Below are 19578 nucleotides of genomic sequence, written 5' to 3'. Positions count from 1 at the left end.
CCTACAGAGTGGTAATTTCAAACTGTGTATGACAAATTACTAAATGTACTCTGTCTTTTCCTCTAGGCTCTTCAGCTCCTTCATTCATTTCCACTTGATACACGATTAAAAGATGGAAGTAAGTACATATGCCCCTTCGTGCCCGTTATGAATTCACATACGTTGTGTGTTGCTGTGTCTGATTACCCTTAGGATTTCATCTTAGTCTGTCTTCCTACCAGGTTTATTTTGGCAGTCACCAAAGAGGCCACCTTTCCCAGTCAAGTTTGAATTTAATGATCCTTTGTAAGTATGGTACTACCACTGATGTGTTCTATATCATCATATAAAACTCGCCCCAGTCCAAGGCAGTGGCTTTACAGCACTAGAAGCTGGACTGGTACTTCATACGTATTAGTGCCTAGTCTTAACACTGTGGCAGATTTGGTGTGCTGCCTCATGCTTTCACTGCAAGTGTGCTGTGGGAAGTTCTGACAAGTTCTAAGCCATTTAATGGCTTAGAACAACCCATTTCATTTATTATGTAACTACAAAATTACTGAGCTGTTGCTGTCATATCCCTCTGCCCCCATCAGCCTGCCTCATGAAATGGAGGATGTGCCAAATTAAATTGACTGCCTCAAAAGACCTAATGGAGGGACCCCTTTTCTTCTTCATAATTTGGGTCTGATCCAGATGGCTTGGGTATTACAGATAATTTAAAATAAATGATGCAGTTGGAGGACTGAAAAGCCTTTTTCTGCTGAATGTCTACACCTGCTTTGAGAAACTGGATCACCATTTTTAGTTTGGGTGAAAACTGAGATCATGGCAAATATCAATTTTTTATTTCTAATTAGTATTGGTAAGGTGAAACTTTATATTATCTTATCACAGAATCACAGAATCACAGAATCCCAAGGGTTGGAAGGGACCTCAAAAGATCATCTAGTCCAACCCCCCCACAAGAGCAGGGTAACCTACAGTACATCACACAGGAACTTGTCCAGGCGGGCCTTGAATATCTCCAGTGTAGGAGACTCCACAACCCCCCTGGGCAACCTGTTCCAGTGCTCTGTCACTCTTACAGTAAAGAAGTTCTTCCTGATGTTAACGTGGAACTTCCTATGCTCTAGTTTACACCCATTGCCCCTTGTCCTATCACTGGATATCACTGAAAAAAGCCTAGCTCCATCATCCTGACACCTACCCTTTACATATTTGTAAACATTGATGAGGTCACCCCTCAGTCTCCTCTTCTCCAAGCTAAAGAGACCCAGCTCCCTCAGCCTCTCCTCATAAGGGAGATGCTCCACTCCCCTAATCATCTTTGTGGCTCTGCGCTGGACTCCTTCAAGCAATTCCCTGTCCTTCTTGAACAGAGGGGCCCAGAACTGGATGCAATATTCCAGATGCGGCCTCACCAAGGCTGAGGAGAGGGGGAGGAGAACCTCTCTTGACCTACTAACCACTCTTATTGGTGTCATGTGAACATGTTTTCTTGACTGCAGAGGTTAAGGAAATATGGTTTTCTTTAAATAACTCTTCACTCATCAAAGTTTGCTTAGTTTTGAGGATGACTTCCAAGTCCCTCAAAACCTGTCATCTGTTTTGTACTGTGAAGGCTGAAGGGTGGAAATTCTGTTTCTTTGTGTGTGTTTTCAAGACCTCTTTGAATATGATTGCTAACCTTTGAGCAACTAAAGTAGAAAGTCAGCAAAACAAATAATTAACTTCCTCTTTTCTTTAGGCACTATGGTTTCATCGTAAGCGCAGCAAAACTCTTTGCAACAGTGTACTGTGTTCCTTTTACAGAAAAGGTAATCTGTACTGTAACAGCGTTCCTATCACATAACTCAGATGTATGTATTCAGTTTAGGCCCACTGTCCAGTTGCCAATTCTTTCCAAGAACTGATTAAAGTGATTCTTGAAGTAATCTCTCCTTCAGCACCGGCTGTTCAGTAGCTGCTTACATTTAGTTGTCTTTGTTTAAATCCTTAACCTGGGGAAGAAATGGGTAATATATTGGGTATTTTCAGGAAGCACTGAACTCAGGAACTCGGGGATTCTTATTTTGATGGACCTATTTCCTGTGCAATATAGTAAATGAACTAAAAGAACATCTCTGAAAGGCATTTTTTAATTGTCTTAGCTATGGTCTGGGAGCTTTACTCTTAGTATTCACAGCCCCTGTTTGTTGCTTATCCCTTGTTTCGTCTTTTCTTTACTAACTGGATTTTCCTGTAAGTCATGTTCACACTTGTTCAGTTTTCAAGTGCTAGGCACTTCAGACTACTCTGGTTCACTGTGGCAACTGGAATGTCACTTAGTGTTTCAGTGATGATGTATCATTGTTGAATATTTATGGGATATTTTGGGTTTAGTATTCTTTGAAATCCTACTGGATATACAGTCTTCTTGTGGGGGCCTTTTTGTGTTGATGTGAATTTAAATTGTTTTGTTGGGTTTTTTTTTGTGGGTTGTTTTTTAAACCATAACAGGATTTTTCAGAGGAAACTATCTTGAAGATTATTTCAGCTGTGAAGGTACCAGAGTTCAGACCTTCAAACAAAGTAAGTGTGATACTTAGCTTAAAGAAAAAAGATAAATCCACAAGCAATATCCCACATGTCCAACTATGTCTTTTATTGATGCTGATGAGAAGTAAACACAAATTAAAATGTGTTTTGGGGAAACAAGAGTGTGGCATATGGGTCTGCTTTAACTGGATATAGATAAAGTGCCTATATACCAGATGCTAAATGCAGGCTGTTGCTTTTTGCAAGTGATTTGTTATAGCATTGTTTTCCATGGATGAGTGTGATTGTAAGTCTGCAAGCTTTTTTTAAGTTTATCTGTATTTATGCTATATTAATAAAAGAAGTAAAATTTTACCCAGCAACTTTAAAGCAATCCAAAGCTAGTGTCAATTTGTTACTTCTTTCTAGGTACTGTAAAGGAAGTGTCATTACTTTTATGTTTATTTTTGAAGTGTTAACTTTAAAACAGCTGAAGTGCTACTGTGCAGTGGCTAGCATTTGTCATCATTTAAAATTAGCATATGTTCCAGGGTGTTCTCATATTTTCTTGACCAGTGTTAACACTTGTTTCATGAATGCTTGCATTGTGAGACAAAAGTGATATTTTGACTCACAATCACAGAATGGTTGAGGTTAGAAGGGACCTCTGGAGACTACCTAGTCCAGTCCCCTTGCTTACGCAGGGGCAGCTAGAGCAGGTCATCAAGGACTCTGTCCCATTGGGTTTTGAATACTTCTGAGGATGGAGACTTCAGAGGTTCTCTCTGTGCCAGTGTTCAACCATCCTCAGAGTTTTGGTTGGGTTCTTTTTTGTTTTTTCTTTAAAGAATTTTTGTATATTTGTTACAGAATTTTATGCACTTCAAACATGCACAAAGCTCATACCCGCTTGTCCTGTCACTGGGCACCAGTGAAGAGTCTGTCTCTGCCTGCTGTACTTTCCCCTACATCAGATGTTTATATTCATTGATAAGATCCCACTGAGACTTTTCCAGGCTGAACTGACCCAACTCTTTCAGCTTCTCCTTATATGAGAGATGCTTCAGTCCCTTAATGATCTTTGTGGCCTTTGGCTGGACTTGCTTCTATAAGTCTATATCTCTTGAACTGGGGAGGAAATAACTGTGGGGAAGACAGGAAATCTAGTACACTTCACACTTGTGTTGAACAAAGTTTGTGTATTTTCTTACTCAAGCATTGCACACACTTGCAGGTTGTACAGACTGATGAAACTGCAAGAAAACCAGATCATATTCCAGTCAGCAGTGAGGATGAAAGAAATGCTATTTTCCAGCTGGAGAAGTCTATACTATCCAATGAAGCTCTGGAAAGTGAGTAGTGCAAACTAGCTTCATAGCTTAGTAACATCTTGCTATTGCACTGCCAGTAGATGACATTCAGGTCTTTGGATAAAGCAGTTTGTAATTCTGCAAGAATTGTAATTCTGAAAGCTTTCTGAGGTGCCATGCAAGTAAGTGTCCTTAGTGCTTGACATTACCCTGCGCTTCTATATTTCTGAGATTCCTGAAAGTGTAGGGTTCTCTGTTATTCTTGCATGTAAAGACAACCCTGGTGACAGCGAGCAGGCAGCAATGAATTGAACTTTTAAGGAGGGAAAGGGTGTTGGCTAGATCCCAGATGTCTGAAAGTGATTCTGATATGAGAAGGCCGAGAGCTACTACTTACAGGAATCAATCTGAAATTATCTCAAATCATGAAGGCTGTTAGCATCTTCTTCAGCATCCTCTAGATATGTTAAAATGAGGATGCTTGAATCCATTTTTGTGCCTGGATGCATGCAGAGGTCTTTAGACAACAGCTACATGCATGCATGTTTAGCTTGTGAGCACAGAGGAGAAAGATAAGATTAGTTTAGCTCTGACTTATCCCATGGAGTGTCAACCCTGATCTCTGTCTCCCATGCTACTGAGTCCCTAGTGAAATGGTTATAGACAAACAAAGCTTACAGAGGGAATTCTCACAGGATGGAGCTGAATAAGAACCATCCGTAGGACTGTCCAAAATCTATTCCTGGTGTTGCAAGGAAAATAAAATTATGGAGTTCTGTTGGTAATTCTTTGATTACTCACTTTTAACAACTGATATGGGTATTTCTACTTCTGCTATGGGGAAAGCAAGTTGTATGTGAGGCACCAAGATCCAGAATGTGAAATTTTAGATTTGTTAAGGTTCTAGTTCCCTATAACTTAAGTTTAGGACATGTTCAGTTTTCTAATAATAATTTTTGCTCTGTTTTGTGTGGGTTTTTTTTATATGTGCAGATGATTTGCAAATGAAGCCCATTTCCTTTGAAAAAGATGACGATAGTAATGGGCATATGGATTTCATAACAGCAGCATCAAACTTGCGAGCCAAGATGTACAACATTGAACCAGCAGATCGGTTCAAAACAAAACGCATTGCTGGAAAGATTATTCCTGCGATTGCAACAGCTACTGCTGCAGTGTCAGGGCTGGTCAGTATGCTTTGTAAAATGCTTAAAATGCACATTTCTTTCTTACTGTTCCTTGCCTAAAACCACTGTTGTTTGGATATTTATTAACACTACCCTGACAGCCTTGTTAAAGAAGAGGGTTTATTTCATACTCGGCAATCTCTTTTTCTCCTGTACCAAGAGAAAAGGTTGCTCTTGGTTCTAGATCTGGTAAGCCCTTGGTGGTTTTATTTTTGATTTGCAGACCAGAAAGAGGAGTTGAAGATCAGCATTTTGGCTTGTTTTCTGCAATGTTTCCTGTTGAAATATTTCCACTAGCAGCAACAGATTCTATTTCTGTGACATATTTGGTTGCATTTCCAGATGTGATTAACTCTGCTGATTTCAGAAAAGCTGATCTTGTTAACAGCTTACTCTGTAGTTGCTGGCCTCTTAACTAAACTAGTTGATAACACAGTACCTAAAACCTGTGTTTGCTCTCATGGAAGTATGGGCTTCTTATTTACTGTAGGTTGCACTGGAACTCATCAAAGTTGTTGGTGGCTACCCAGCTGATGCATACAAGAACTGTTTTCTGAACTTAGCCATTCCCATAATGGTCTTCACAGAAACTGCTGAAGTAAGAAGAACAGAAATCAGGTAGGAAGGGCAACGGCAGAAGGGTGGTATTTGGAAACCTGGAAATGAATGCTTAGAACTTGGTGAGCTATTACAAGTGTGATGTGTGTACAGTTATTAAATCCCGATAACCAGATTAAGGCCTTATGTGCTTGCATATCGGAACTATGATGCAACCACAGTTCATAGTCATGCTCCCAATTAGACATTATAGATATTCCAGTTTTGTTTCTTGGTGGGTTCTTTTGTTGTTCTGTTTTGTTGTTGTTTTGTTTTTTCATTGCTGTTGTTGTTCTTTAAACGTGGAAGATCATGAATCACTTAGTGGTTGCAATCAAACTTTACTATACATTTACTATGTATTTCTAAAGATATAACTACCAAGGGTGTCCCATAATGCATTGCTCAAGAACTTCTTGTTTTCAAAATGCAGCACGTACTCTTCTGTCCTGTTTTAAAAAGTAGTGGTTTTAAGGGCTTAGTTTTCTTTTCTGTGGAAGCTGTTGCTTATGAGGCTATAAAAATCCAGGTGAGTTAGATGTGTGGCATGGTTATTAATGAACATCCTGTCTAGGATGTTCATCTAGACTAGGCACACTTCTGTATCTTAATCAGTACATGAGATAATTTTCAGTAGGTCTGAAAACTCAAAAGTTCTTTGTCAGATAATATGTTTACTCAGAGTTCTTAGTGTGTCTTGTGCTTAGGTCAAAGGGCTGGAGAAATGGCAGCAGAGAGGGAAGAGAATTTTGCTCAAGATAAAAGAGCAAATTGCTAGGATACAAAGCAATTTTTCAATACATGTTTAAAGGAAGTGCCTGAGTTTGCCTTCTAAAGTAACAAAAAACTTGCTCTTTTAAAACAGAAACGGGTTGTCATTTACAATCTGGGACAGGTGGACAGTTTATGGGAAAGAGGATTTTACTCTGTTGGACTTCATTAATGCTGTCAGAGTAAGTTATCCACTGTAATGGCTTAATACAAGGTGAGAAGACAGGGTTTTCTTGGTCTGGGTTGTTGGTTTGGGGTTTTTGGTTGTGGTTTGCATTTTTAGTTTTATCAAGAGTCAGAGTAATTCTAGAAAGTACTTATGTCAATGGGAATGTCTTTAAGTAAACATGTCCAAACCTATTTTAAGATTTTTAATTCGACTGGCTCAAATGTATCTTAATAAAACTTCTGTCAATATATACGCATTAGCAAGCTTTCTGGTTGGGATTTTATGGCCTTGAATACTTAGTTGTAGTATTAGCAGTAGTAGTATCCACTGGCTTGTGCAGCTGTCCTAATCCTCTAATAGGTTTAATTTGTGATTTCCAGGAGAAATATGGAATTGAACCAACTATGGTTGTACAGGGAGTCAAAATGCTGTATGTTCCTGTGATGCCAGGTCATATTAAAAGATTAAAGCTGACGTAAGTATAACTGGAAAATGGATTGAGGGATGCAATTGCATGTACAAATTACATTCACTGGTTGTATCATAAAGACTTGTGCCTGACAGCAGCGTTTTCTCTCAGAGTGGTTGCTAGTCATTAATATTTAGGAAAGAAAAGAGGTAATTTCTTTTTTTTTTTTTTTCTGGCGGGGGAAAGACAAAAGAGAAAGTGAATTAACTTCTGTAGTGAGGACAGGAGACTTGCAAAATGCTACTGTAACTGATGAATGCTAGAATGAGAAACCCAAAGAAGTCTGACAGTAAGCTGAGTATTTTGAGGGGTGGAGGGTGAAGAAAGTACCTTGATTCAAGATGAACAAGAGTAAGCAAACCTTTTAAGCTGACTTGAAAACTAATGGTGATATTTAGCAACTCACCTCAAAGAATGGGAACACTTACTTAGGAAGGAGTTAATGTATTGGTTGCAGACTGAGATTTCTGGAAGTCTGTTCAGCTCATAATAATTCCTTGAGATTCTAGCTCACTTTAGCCCTTTTAAAAGTGAAGGTTTTACACAAGGCTTTACAGTGCCACTTACTGACAGGAAATTGGAGTCTAAAGACTGGAAGTTTATGAGGGTGTGAGAGCAGAGCATTAGTTTTGACTAATAAGCCTTTGCAAAGTAACAGCCAGATCTCACCTAGGTTTGGTTCTGCCTTATATGTTGATTTAACTGTTTTAGCTCAAAATTCATTCCTCACAGCAGCTGTCAACTGTATGCAGGAAAGCGTTCACAGGGTTTGCTAGAGCAAGTAGATCAATACCATTCTGAAGGTCTACCAGGAGGTAATACCAGGCAAAGTAGTATATGCTATGGGCATCTACTTCCAACTTTCAGGGAGAGAAGAGCCTCTAGGATGGTCCTGCCTTTAGAATGCCTGGCACATTCTAATAATAATTCACATAAATGTGAATTTATACCCTATCTCAAGGTAAGTTGTTTATATTCCTTCTCCTACAGCTGTAGAAATCATTTTGAGTGGTGTGTGTAATGAAGTCAAAGGCAAGGTGTGAACCTGGCTTCTTACAAATGTCCGAATTTATAACTCTGAGACCCTGTTCAAGCTCTCCATGTAGTTACAGCAGCTTGGTGTTTTGTTACAAACAGTCCCAAAAGCTTTATAAGGTATTTGTACAGCAAACTTTGGTCTTGCTTGTGTGTTTTTTTTAAGGTATTTAAAATCTTTCTGTCACTGTAATATGACAAGCAGTGCAAGACTCCTGTCTTAATTTCACAATTACAGCATTGACTGGTAGCATACTCCTTAAAAGCAAGTTTTAGAGACATAGTTATCTGCCTTCCTCTGTACCATGGGATTTCCTCATGCGAATGGGAAAGATCTCAGTATCTCTGCTAAAAAGAGGCTTATGCTTTGTGTTCTTGCAAGGGAACAAGTACCCTGGGGGAAGCATCTTTTTGACCTGCGTGCTAAAGCATAGCCAGAAGTGAAATCCTTCTGTAAGTGACCCATGAGGAATAGAAATGAGTGACTGTATTCCCCCAGCCTCTTAGCATTTGAGCTCATGAACTAGTGCTCTAAGTTGTCAAGAAAATGATTTTTGAGACATCCAAAGATATGTAATGAAAGTGAGGTTGGTTGACTGTCTCTCTAGTGCCTGCACTGGAGTGGTTCTCCCTAATAACATATTAAAAACGGCCATTATTGGTAGACTGAGAACTTGTACTCCTCCTCATTGACCAGAATCCTGCACAGAAAGCTGAATTTCCTTTGTGCCTCAGTAGGATGCCAAAGGGCAATTCTGTTGGTGAAGAATCCCAGCCAAAACTGGCCATTGTCTCTTCTTTGTTGTACTGAGCACTTGTTAATGAACAATGTAATAGCTCACTAACAGGCTATGTCTGTCATGAAAGTGGAATACCATTTGCTGTACCTCAGGTGGAGGACCAGCTTTTGTATCAAAATTAAAAGGCTTATACTCCATTTTAATCTGATTTCTAGAATGTTGAGCTTCATTGCTGGCAGTGAAATTCATCCTAGCCTGGCCCTGAATTCCCACTGACAGTCCTCCTTCTGGTATATTAACAAACTGTCCTTCATTTCCTTGTAGGATGCAAAAGCTTGTGAAACCATCAGCTGATAAGAAGTATGTGGATTTGACAGTGTCATTTGCTCCAGAGACCGATGGAGAGGAAGACTTGCCAGGGCCACCAGTGAGATACTACTTTGTTCAGGAAGACAATTGATGGTAGAGACAAAGAAGTCACTCCTGGACCATTTGTTCTGAAAGGAGTGTGCTAATTTTCGGCTATTAAAGATGGTACTATATATTTCTTTTTGGTGAAGCCTTAATTAAAACAAATGGTGAAAATCAGTGGCTTTGCACTGAAGACAAACTGGATTTATGTTTCATCTGCTCCTGTTTTCTTCAAACCTGTTTGCTCAAAGGAGGATTGGTCACTCCATGAGATGGAATGTCCAGTACAGTCCTTACCTTAAAGACAAGATTTGTATTGATTTGTGGGGAGCTGAAGAAAGCAAGAAGAATGCTCAACCTAACAAATGGTTTCCATGTGCAAATTAGGTGCTGCTTAGAGAAGAGTGCAGAAAATGGGGAGACTGCCATTTTATGATACTTCTGTTGTTCTAAGAACATCTCAAATCCGTCTCATTTAATTCTCAAAGAAAAATTTCGTTCTTGCCATCTACATGTGAGATTTAATCTATCCAAAAGGTTTGAACTCCCACTTAAAAGCAGATGAGCTGGTTTTATTGTGCTGTTGGTGCTCTCTTCTGAACAGTTAGTGATGCTGAGTGTCAGGGCAGCTACCTTATGTCAGTCTCAACATGGAAGCGTAGGGAGGCAGGTCATGACTTCATGAGAGCTGTGTCCATTTACACCTGCTCAGGAGAGCTGGAACTGTTGTTACCTCCACTAAGACTGGTTTTTGCAGAATACTGCAATATGGGGAAGGTGGAAATGCATTGGAGAGCTGAGTTAGCACTTTCAACATTAAAACTTTGTCTTCAGGAAAGAGAAGACGGTTGATGGATGTAGTGAGCTGAACCCAGAACTATGTGGTTGAGCCTTTCTGGCCTCACCAAGTTAAAAACTCTGTAGCAAATGAGTTTGAAAGGAAGAAAAGGCAAAGGGCTCTGGATGTTTGTCATAGCAAACACTATTTCCTCAGCTGCTTCTTTTGGTACCACTCCCTTCTAGCACATGATTGTGCTGTACACCTGTTCACAGCACATGTCTGAGTTGCACTGAATACTGAGGCTTTTATCAGTCAATTACTAGGATATCCAAGTATAAAGAAACTGCTAAATCAGAAATAATTAAGGGTGAGCTTTGTTGCTGTGGTGAGGCAGAGGTGCATTGGAGAAGCATCTGTGACACCATTTTATGTTCTCTACCATTTGAACACTGGATAGTTGAACTGGTAGTTGTTTTTTTGTTGTTTTTTTTTTTCTTTCTTTTTTCCCAACGATAATAGAGTGAGGTTAGAATAAAACTATGAATGGAAAATCTTTTAATGTGTGTAAGCTTTTGAGATTGTGATTGCGTGTTATCTCCAGCAGCTGTTGCAAAAGCTATTGACTACTTAGCTATTTATTCTCAATTATAAGTTATTAAGCTTTAGGGATATCTTCACATTAAGATTAGTGAACATTATTGGTCAGGAATTTTACCTCTCCTTGTTTTCCCTTCTCACTTGTAGTCAAGAATAACAGCTGTTAGGCTAGGAACTTGAACATCAAGACATATGAACTGGATAGATAGAGTCAACACAATTATTCCAGTATTTGGGATTTAGTCTTACATGCAGTATACCTTCTGGAAGGTGTATATAGTTTTACAGTCAGTCTAAGTTTATAGATATAATTTTTTTAGAATAATAATAGTGCTTTTTGAGATACATGATTTCTTTGTTGTTTTTTTTTTTTTTTTCAAGAGCTTTGTTTAGAGAAACTTTTTGAAACAGGAGAAACGGCTACTACATTTTAGAGTGCAGAGGAGGCACAAGCAGACAGCATGTTTCTACTCCTAAATAACTAAAATGTATCTCACTGTGGCAGTATTAGAAACTGAACTCAACCGAAATCACTAACTAGTGCTAAGAATCACTTAAAGGTTTAAGTCAAGTTGAAAGCACTGTCAGCTCTCAGAATTGGAGACTGGGAAACAAATGAAACCTTGAGTAAGTACACTTTACATTAGTATGGTGTTAACATCATGCTTATGCTTTTGAAGTAAGTGGCATATAAAAAATAATAAAGTCTCAGTACTTTGTTAGAATGCCATATGATAGTTCTCAGGGTTTAAAGTAAATTTTCAGATATAATTAATGGCTTTTATTAATGACAACATGTGAGACCCTTGCCAAAAAGTCCAGGTTGAGGTTGGAAGGGATCGCAGCCAGAATTTACAGGCATGGCTGTATCTCTGTGCTGCTCTTACTGTGTGTCTCTGTTGAATGGATGTCTGTTCTGTGGATGGGTTCTGCTAAGTTAAACAGTTGCTGATGGAAAAACTGAACATGCACAACTGCTTTAGGTATTTATTAGCAGACCTTTAAAAGTTTCTGGCTATAAGTTAACCCAGGTAAAATCTTACAAATAATAACCTAAAGAGGACTTCACGTGGAAGAACTGTGGATGTCAAGTGGCTCATTAAAGTTGTTTTTCATGTTTTAAAACTTTCTGAATTGCTGATATGCATAGTGAATGTGAGATGTATATTGAGAAAGTGAATGTACACTGGAGTGGATCGATTCAGGATGAATTTGGGTTTGATACAGCCTATTTCTTGATCTGCTGCCGCTTTTTATCAAAAGTCTCAGCAGGTGCTCAGCATGATCACACTAAAAAAGGCTCAGTCAAACTGGGCAACTGAATTTCAGCATGGTGGTCTTCAGATCTCCAGTGTTGTCACTACCAGTGCTGGCAGTGCAGAGGCTTGTAGCACTACCTGGCGTCTGGGAGCCACTTTTTTTTTTATTTTTTTTTCCTTTTCATTTATTTATTTATTTATTTGTTTATTTATTTATTTTTAATTTTCCCCTTGTAATGAAAGCATCTGTGTGTCTGGGACTGTTTGATGCTCTATTCCAGCTAGAGCTAGCCACCTCCTTGCAGCAGTGAAGCCATTCCACTAGAACACTTTGAATAGCTTTCCTTCAAGATGTTATTAGTTGAAAGAGCAGCTGACTTGCAGAGATGAAGTTTCATTACCAGTATTAAAGCTTTTTCTCACTCAAATGCTTTCTTACAGAGTTTGCTCATATTTTTACAGAATCATAGAATCATTAGGGTTGGAAGGGACTTCTGGTGATCATCTGCTCCAACCCCTGAGCAGGTTACACAGAAACATGTCCAGGTGGGTTGGAATGATTCCAGAGAGGGAGACTCCATGACATCCCTGAGCAGCCTGTTCCAGTGCTCTACCACCTTCAGTGTAAAGAAGTTCATCCTCATGTTGAGGTGAAACTTCCTGTGCTTTAGCAGCTATCCAAGAATAATGGCTACATAAACTCTGGCACCAGCTGGGCCTCTGAATGCAGAAACCCTGTCACCTCATCACGGTTTCTCACATCCTGAAATAATGTGGGTTTGAACTAAGTAGGGTGTTTGTGTATGTCTGACTTGTACCAAGTAAGTAAAGGGTTTAGACAAATTCTTGGTTTTTTCCTATGTGTTTGAAACAATGTAGCTGTAGGCCAGTTGTTTGAAGAAAGGAACCAAATTTCAGTTAAATGCAACTGATTTACTAGCTTAAAAGGTTCGTCAACCCCCATTAACTGTTTGCAGTTTCTGAAAGCATGCTCTGTTGCAGCACAGTGCAGCAATATAAACCTTTGTCCAAAGGTTGGTAAGTTTTGACCAGATAGCTTTTCAGAGTTTATTTTAGTAAACATGTGTTTTCATATATTTTCTGTGGTCGATGAAGTAGCTAGTGTATTTATTCATGTTGCAGAAAGCTTACTGAAGCTCAAGCTGAAAGGTGTCAGGAGGTACAGCACAGATACAGCAGCAGAAGTGTCTTGCTAATAAGTCCATCATTTTGAATGTCAAAAGTGAGATATGGTGAAGAAGTGTTAAGTTCCCACTTCTCACAGCAACACACAAGTTTCACTTTCATACTGAGGAAGGCCTGCAGCTCTAACCTGATGCATACTGAGCAGCACCATCTTCACAAAATAAGCTTCAGTATTTTCATGAAAAGAAAGTGCTAATGTCTCATGTTGTACATCTAAAATACAGTGGGTGTGCTTGTATGGTCACACATAATATACTATTCAGAAACACATGGGCATTCTTTTAAAATAACCTTCCCAAGCCTTGACTGCCTGCCACAGGTAATAATTCACGATTCTCAACTGGTATCAAAGAAACATGACAATCGGTCTGGAAATAAGACTAATTCTGCCTAGAGCACACCCTGTGTATGGGGTGAAGGTGCTAGCTGCTTCTGTACCTACATTATAGCTGCCTTCAGCTGAGCTGTGTGAATGCTCCCCACCACTGCCAGAGATGTGTGGTTTGTTTTGCTTTTTGTTTTTTTTAAAGAAAAAAGCCAGGCTCTGGAGCTAGTCATCTCCACTAACTGTGAAGGAGTGTAGTTCAGCAGGGGCTACCCATTCTGTAAGCACTTCACTCAGGACAGAACTTGGAAGCTAAAAATACTAAATTTGGATCTTACTGCTTATCACTTAGGTTGCACATTTTGAAGGCTGATCCTGGTTTCCAAGAAGATGGATGCTGTGCCTAACACAGCAGTTAGGTATGACCAGCAGGTCTCTCATGCTCTGCTGCCTTCCCTCATTATCAGTTGTGCAGTTGTGTCCTGCTCTGACTGGGGCTCATCTCGGTCCCTGGAGAAGGTAGCTGGGAGAGCTTAACTAACAGGGATGCCAACTTTTGGTTAGTTTCCTGAAGCAGCTCATGGCAAGGTCTGATGAACGGCCCTGCTGGCATATAGGAGGGGTGGGAATGTTCAGCTGGGCAGAAGGTGTCTCAGTTTGCTTGAATTTATGCTCTCCCTCAGTTGCATAATGTGGAAAATGCCCCAGCTGCCTTACTTGGCATGTTCCAGGTATTTTAAGGGTGGCCTGGCCTTTCAGAGAAACAGGGACCGCCAGTTTCAGTTTCTCAGACTTGTATTTTCTGGGTTTTGGTCTGTGTTGGACTTCTCTGACAGTGCTAAAAGAACCAGCAGAGGTGAGGCATCCATGCCGTTACAGGTGAGTAGACAAGAAATGTTTTTTTTTTAACACAAAGTTTATTGCACTGTGAGGCAGCAACAGAATGGAGTCCACAAATACTGCCTAATTTCAATACAGTATTTTTCCATCACATTTTGCAGGCACAGTGTGTCCTCTCATTGCCATTCTTGTCCTTTCTTCTTTTTCTCTACTCTGTGCTTCTGTATCTACAGAGATGTGAGTGTAGGTATGGTAAAACTGACTTTGCAACCCTGAGTACAGGGCTTGTCATCAACCGCTGAAAAAGGGCAATGAGCTTGATTAGGGATGTGCTGTGAACATACATGCTATTGTAACATACACAAGCATGTAGGTGTTTACAGATTTGTCTTAAATAGGTATCTTGGGTCAAAAAGCGCATTCTTATTTTCCCAGTTAGTCCACACTAAGTTAAATCATCAGTCCTACTAACAAGAAAAAAACGAAGATTTAAGAATCTCACATATACTTCAGGTGGTGTGTGACTAGAGTGTTCAGCATGGATATTGTTCTCCAGTAAACACAGAATGAGTCAGAGCAATATACCATGTCAAACTTTGCTCTTGGTATAAAAAATATTGTGGTAGCTTCATTGCCTTTTCACCATAGTGGTAGCTATGAAATCAGTCGAACTCAATCTGCATTTAAGTAGCTAATAGTAAATTGCAATGGGATCCTGGAGATATTGGTGGTTACTTTATATAATTTATTTTATCATCCTCTTCTCCTCCTTTCTTTCCCCCTCTCCCCTGTGATATGAACAGAAATAACTAGGTATCGTTATTTCAGTGTAAACATTTGTGTCAACCAGTGCTGAGAAACGTTTTCTCCCACAGACCTGTAGCTCCTAGCAATACATTTTTAAAGGAATGCCTCAACACATCCACTTCCTGGGACTGCGTGCCTTACCTGACATCTGGAGTGCTGGACAGACAGGTAACCTTGGAAGTACAAGGCAAATCAGTGCTCTTCTGCTTCTCCTGGAAGATTCTCTGGGGGGTGGCTGTGGAGTTTCCCTCAGCTACCTGTTCGCAATTTTGGCTAAAATGCAGGTTTTGGTACGTGTTCTTTACTGGCTCTGTTTAAATGGCAGACTTAGACTCCGCCGATGAATGCTAATGAACACTGGTACCCGTACATTTGCTTGGCAAGGCTCGCGATGACAAGTCAGCACTTAGTCCACTGCTTGCCAGTGTGTATGGATAAGCATCATTTTACGATTATATTTTGGGGCCGTCTTTTGCAGATACCGTAAGAGATGGAGGGTATTACAACGTTACGTTCACAACCGGTTTTTGCTTTTCGTTCGTTGCTTATGCCTTAAAGCAAAACGTACATGACCCTGCGGCGGCCGTAGGTGTGCCGTGAGGGCCGCCCCCACAGCCTCCCCTCACGGCAGCGCAACGGTCCGCGCAGAAGGCGGTTGTGAGGTGGCTGCGCGCGCGCGCAAAAAGCAACCGCCCTCATTGGCTCTCAGCGGCCGCCGACCAATGGAGTAGGGAGCAGGGGGCGTGGCCGCTGCCCGCTCTCGGCGCGAAGCAGGCCGAGGTTTGAAAGCGGTGGTGGCGGGGGGTGTGTGTGTGTGCATGTGAGGGGGGCCGTGGCGTGGGGACGCGCGGCCCGGTCCCGCGGCCCTGATGTCGTCGTCCTCGTCGCGGCAGCCTCGGACGGCGAATGACTGGGTGAGGGGGCGCGGGGAGCGGCGGCGGGGAGAGGGCAGTGTCGGGGACAGGGGCGGTTAGCTTCCGTAAGAGCAGCGGCGCGGCCCTCCCCTTACTGCGCTCCTGAGGGGCGGGCGGGGCCGTCCTTCAGCCTTTCACGGCGCGGTGAGGCTTCTCCTGAGGGAGGTGGGGTGGGGTGGGTGAGTGCTCTGCTCTCCCTCTTGGTCCCGGTTGCTGGCATAAGGACTTCTGCTCTGAGGGCTTGCCTGCTGGGACCCCGTTTCCCTTGGGCTGCCGGCAGCTGCGCCTGTTACTCGTCTTGGAGATCTTCCTTTCGTGGGTTAGCGTGTTAAAGAACCAGTGACTCTTGTCCGGACGTGCTGCAGAGGTACTCGTCTTCCTCCTGTAGTTATCTGTCAGAGATACACGGGGAGCTTAATTTTTTAAAGCTCTGTATGTAGTATAGTATAATGATAAATAAACTGTTAAAAGCTCTTTTAGATCTGTTACAGGAATTGTTAATTTTCTTAGGTGAAAGGTTGCTTGCCGGTTCGTAGTACCCTGCTCCGCTGCAAGAGAAAGAAGTTTAAGCCTGGGTGACTGCTTTGCTGTGGAGTATGGGTCTGGAGTGTTTCTGACGTGATGACTTTTGATCAGCTGTTTTCCTGTGTGACCTAGAGTAATGCCAATATGACCAACTTAGAAAAATATGCTAAATTCTATTGTGTTAGGACTAGGTAGTCTCCACACTGCATATACACTCTATTCTAATTTACACAAACAAATAAGAGGTCATGTTTGTTTTTCAGCTAAAATTAGAATTTTTTGCACTGTTTTCTTGTCATATTGCTGAAAAACTGCACTCTGCTTACTTTAATTTGCCCGCCCTTCCTGTTTTTATTCTCTACAGTCTTTGCCTCTTCCGGGGCAAAGTAGGGTTAGTTAAATTTGTTGGCGTGGAAAGTAATACTGATAATATACTGGATTGTTACTACTCTAGTTATGGTAATAGATGACTGGAGTCATGTCTGCTATTTGAATGATACTAGGGGTTTAAGTACAGAAAGAAGCGCTGGGAGTAGTTAATCCAGACTTTAGTTTTCCCATGGAACAGTTGACATGCTGCCATTGCCTGTCAGCCTGGTCTTGCTGGTGGTAAACACAGGGCAAGAATCTCCATGTAAGCAGTTCTCACAGAGCAACAGGTGTGTTGTAAGGTTATGTGCTAGCTTGTTTTGTGATAGTTAATTCCTTTTCCTTACTTAAAAGATTATTTCTGTAATTGTCGCAGAAATGTTAACCACTAGTTTGTTTGTGATTTCTGTCATGTAAGTCTCCTGTAAGTCTCTCTGACTTTAAATGCAATGGATGCTTCATGGTTCTTGAGAAAAGGAGAATTTCTGGAAGTCGTTATAGGGGTTGTGGCTGCTGTGGTGTTTTAGAAAAAACAGGGCTACTGTAACTCCCACTAGGTTCAAATGGATCAAGAATTCCTGAGACTGACTTACATGAGAAACAGGAGGGTGGTCATTTGTTTGTTTCTCTGTCAGTGGTCACCATGCTTAGTAAAAATTGATTCTTATTTCTTCACAGGATTGTCATAAAAGAGAGTACAGAGCAAGATTCTGCCGTGGAAGAGGGTAATTTGCATTTAACATTTTATTCTTAGATACAATTGCTTGGAAAAATTATGCTGATTTTTTTCTTCGCGAGCTTAACATCAAAACTATTGGGTGTATGTTAGTAAGCTGATCACATGTTGTTTCCTAAACTTGTATTTTTCTAGTGGTGAGAGGTGCAAATTGTGCAGGGAGGGGATGAAGTATCAAGGGTTTCTTTTTCTTTGCTGGGGAAGGAAACTGTGGTGTAGCTATGCCTAAGCTAGCCCATCTAGGATGCCTGAGCACAGAAACAGTAGTCTGTGCAAACATTTTGCCTTTTAGGTGGTGGAGAGATGAAGCACACACAGAGTTCTAGCTTATTCGGCCCTTGCTGATAAATGTTAAGCATAAGTATTTGCAGTGCTGTAGCTTTCTCTAAAGGCATGTCATAAGTCTGTGAGCTTTTTGTTACTGGAATCCATTTTTAGACATGCATTTCATGATCTTACCAAATGTACCAAATTATCTGTTTTTAAAGGCATGTAATATTCCTGGAGAAATACTCCATGGCTTTTCTGTTGTTATTTTTGTTTTGATCAACATTTTCTGGCTAGTTCATCACTTTTGCCACTTTCATTTGTGCTGGGGTGGTTTGAAATAGCAATCCAGCAGCTGAGTTGTTTGCTTGCCTACGGACTTGATACCGCAAGCCAGTTCTTGCTGCTGAAACTTTTGTAGAAGCACAGAATAACAGAGGAGCAGAGGTGACTCCTTGTGTGAAGGGATGGATGCCTATGCATTTAATTTCTGGGTCTGCTGAGGCTGGGTCACTGCAGGCACCATGACTTGAGGACTGATTTTTCAAAAGATGATTTCAAGAGAGAATCTATATTCACAGAATCATAGAGTAGTTAGAATTGGAAAGGACCTTAAGATCATCTAGTTCCAACCACTCTGCCATGGGCAGGGACACCTCACCGTAGACCATGTCTCCCAAGACTCTGGCTAACCTGGCCTTGAGCACTGCCAGGAATGGAGCATTCACCACTCCTTCGGGCAGCCCATTCCAGTGCCTCACCACTCTCACAGTAAAGAACTTCTTCCTTATATCCAGCCTGAACTTCTCCTGTTGAAGTCTGAACCCATTACCCTTTGTCCTATTGCTACAGTCCCTGATGAAGAGTCCCTCTCCAGCACAAAGCTTTTCTACCTGAGAGCTGTTGCAGTACTTACGTGTTTTATGTAAAGAGATTTCTTAATTTTCATTATATTCTATGTCAGTGGGTCTTTTTCTCCTGGAATCTTTATTTAGACAAGTTTCTTTGCAGATATCTGCATGGAAATGGTAGGTAAAATGTGTTAAATTTGGGACTAGTAGAAATAATAATCTGAAATATTAATCAGTAAGAACTTTACAGCTTTTTTATTGCTGGGATAGGAACATTTAGTATTTCTAATTGAAAATGTTTGGGTTTTTTTCCCCTCTTCTTTCTAGAAATAAGATTGCTGTAGAACCAGGCCAAAATGTATTGGAACTCATACAGGACGGTTTTGAAAGTAAGCTTTGATTTGGTGTTTTGTTTCATTTGCTGGTTAAAAAAAACCCAAACCAGTCTTCCTTGTATTATATTTAATGGTCTGTAAATAATGGTAATAAAAAATAGAGATAAAATGAGTAAAAATAAAGTCTTTCTCACAGTCTTTAAAAGCATTCCCCAGCCACTTAAAACTGTGTCTTAGCTGTCTCATAAAGGTAATAATTTTCCTGAGTAGCTGGTTTCTTTCTTGTTTGCATTTATGTGACCTTAACAAGCCTTAAGAACTTGCTGAAATAAGTAAAACCTTGACAACTCCAAGAATCCCTTATTTATAGTTTTTTGTTATAGGTTGTGGCAATGATCTTACAATTACCTCTTCAAGTCCAGCGCATTGCTCAACTCCTATCATCAGAAATGACAACATGACTACAAGGGTAAGTTAGTTATAGCAGGGTCACAACCTGTTGTTGGGTACAGTTTTACTTGGGTACAAGTTTAGTTCTGTATGAGTGTAAGCTCCATGTGTCACTTGAATTAGTATAT

General features: G+C 40.6%; 2 protein-coding genes across 6 annotated transcripts in view; both read left to right on the top strand.

Annotated features, from left to right (window-relative positions):
• UBA6 (ubiquitin like modifier activating enzyme 6) overlaps window positions 1-11691 on the top strand; it is a 31083-nt gene extending 19392 nt beyond the window's left edge. For 2 of the 3 annotated variants that reach the window (XM_065689824.1, XM_065689814.1), the window contains exons 25-34: window positions 67-118; window positions 222-285; window positions 1730-1799; window positions 2482-2553; window positions 3734-3851; window positions 4803-4996; window positions 5487-5614; window positions 6459-6546; window positions 6914-7008; window positions 9102-11691. In XM_065689824.1, coding sequence (XP_065545896.1) covers window positions 67-118; window positions 222-285; window positions 1730-1799; window positions 2482-2553; window positions 3734-3851; window positions 4803-4996; window positions 5487-5614; window positions 6459-6546; window positions 6914-7008; window positions 9102-9237 — 1017 coding nt within the window. In that variant the 3' untranslated portion in view covers window positions 9238-11691. Of the gene's footprint in view, window positions 1-66; window positions 119-221; window positions 286-1729; window positions 1800-2481; window positions 2554-3733; window positions 3852-4802; window positions 4997-5486; window positions 5615-6458; window positions 6547-6913; window positions 7009-7869; window positions 7964-9101 lie in introns of all 3 variants that reach the window. The other variant, XM_065689833.1, reaches the window with a different exon arrangement.
• Window positions 11692-15817: 4126 nt separating this feature from the next.
• Window positions 15818-19578, top strand: part of CENPC (centromere protein C) — a 28451-nt gene continuing 24690 nt past the window's right edge. For all 3 annotated transcript variants that reach the window (XM_065689796.1, XM_065689802.1, XM_065689791.1), the window contains exons 1-4: window positions 15818-15917; window positions 17490-17536; window positions 18993-19054; window positions 19384-19469. In XM_065689796.1, the coding sequence (XP_065545868.1) occupies window positions 15873-15917; window positions 17490-17536; window positions 18993-19054; window positions 19384-19469 (240 nt within the window). In that variant the 5' untranslated portion in view covers window positions 15818-15872. The remainder of the gene's footprint in view (window positions 15918-17489; window positions 17537-18992; window positions 19055-19383; window positions 19470-19578) is intronic.

Source organism: Lathamus discolor, chromosome 1, assembly GCF_037157495.1.
Source record: "Lathamus discolor isolate bLatDis1 chromosome 1, bLatDis1.hap1, whole genome shotgun sequence".
NCBI lineage: Eukaryota > Metazoa > Chordata > Aves > Psittaciformes > Psittacidae > Lathamus > Lathamus discolor.
The sequence above is the reverse complement of the archived record's forward strand: the minus strand, read 5'-3'. Positions and strand labels throughout refer to the sequence as shown.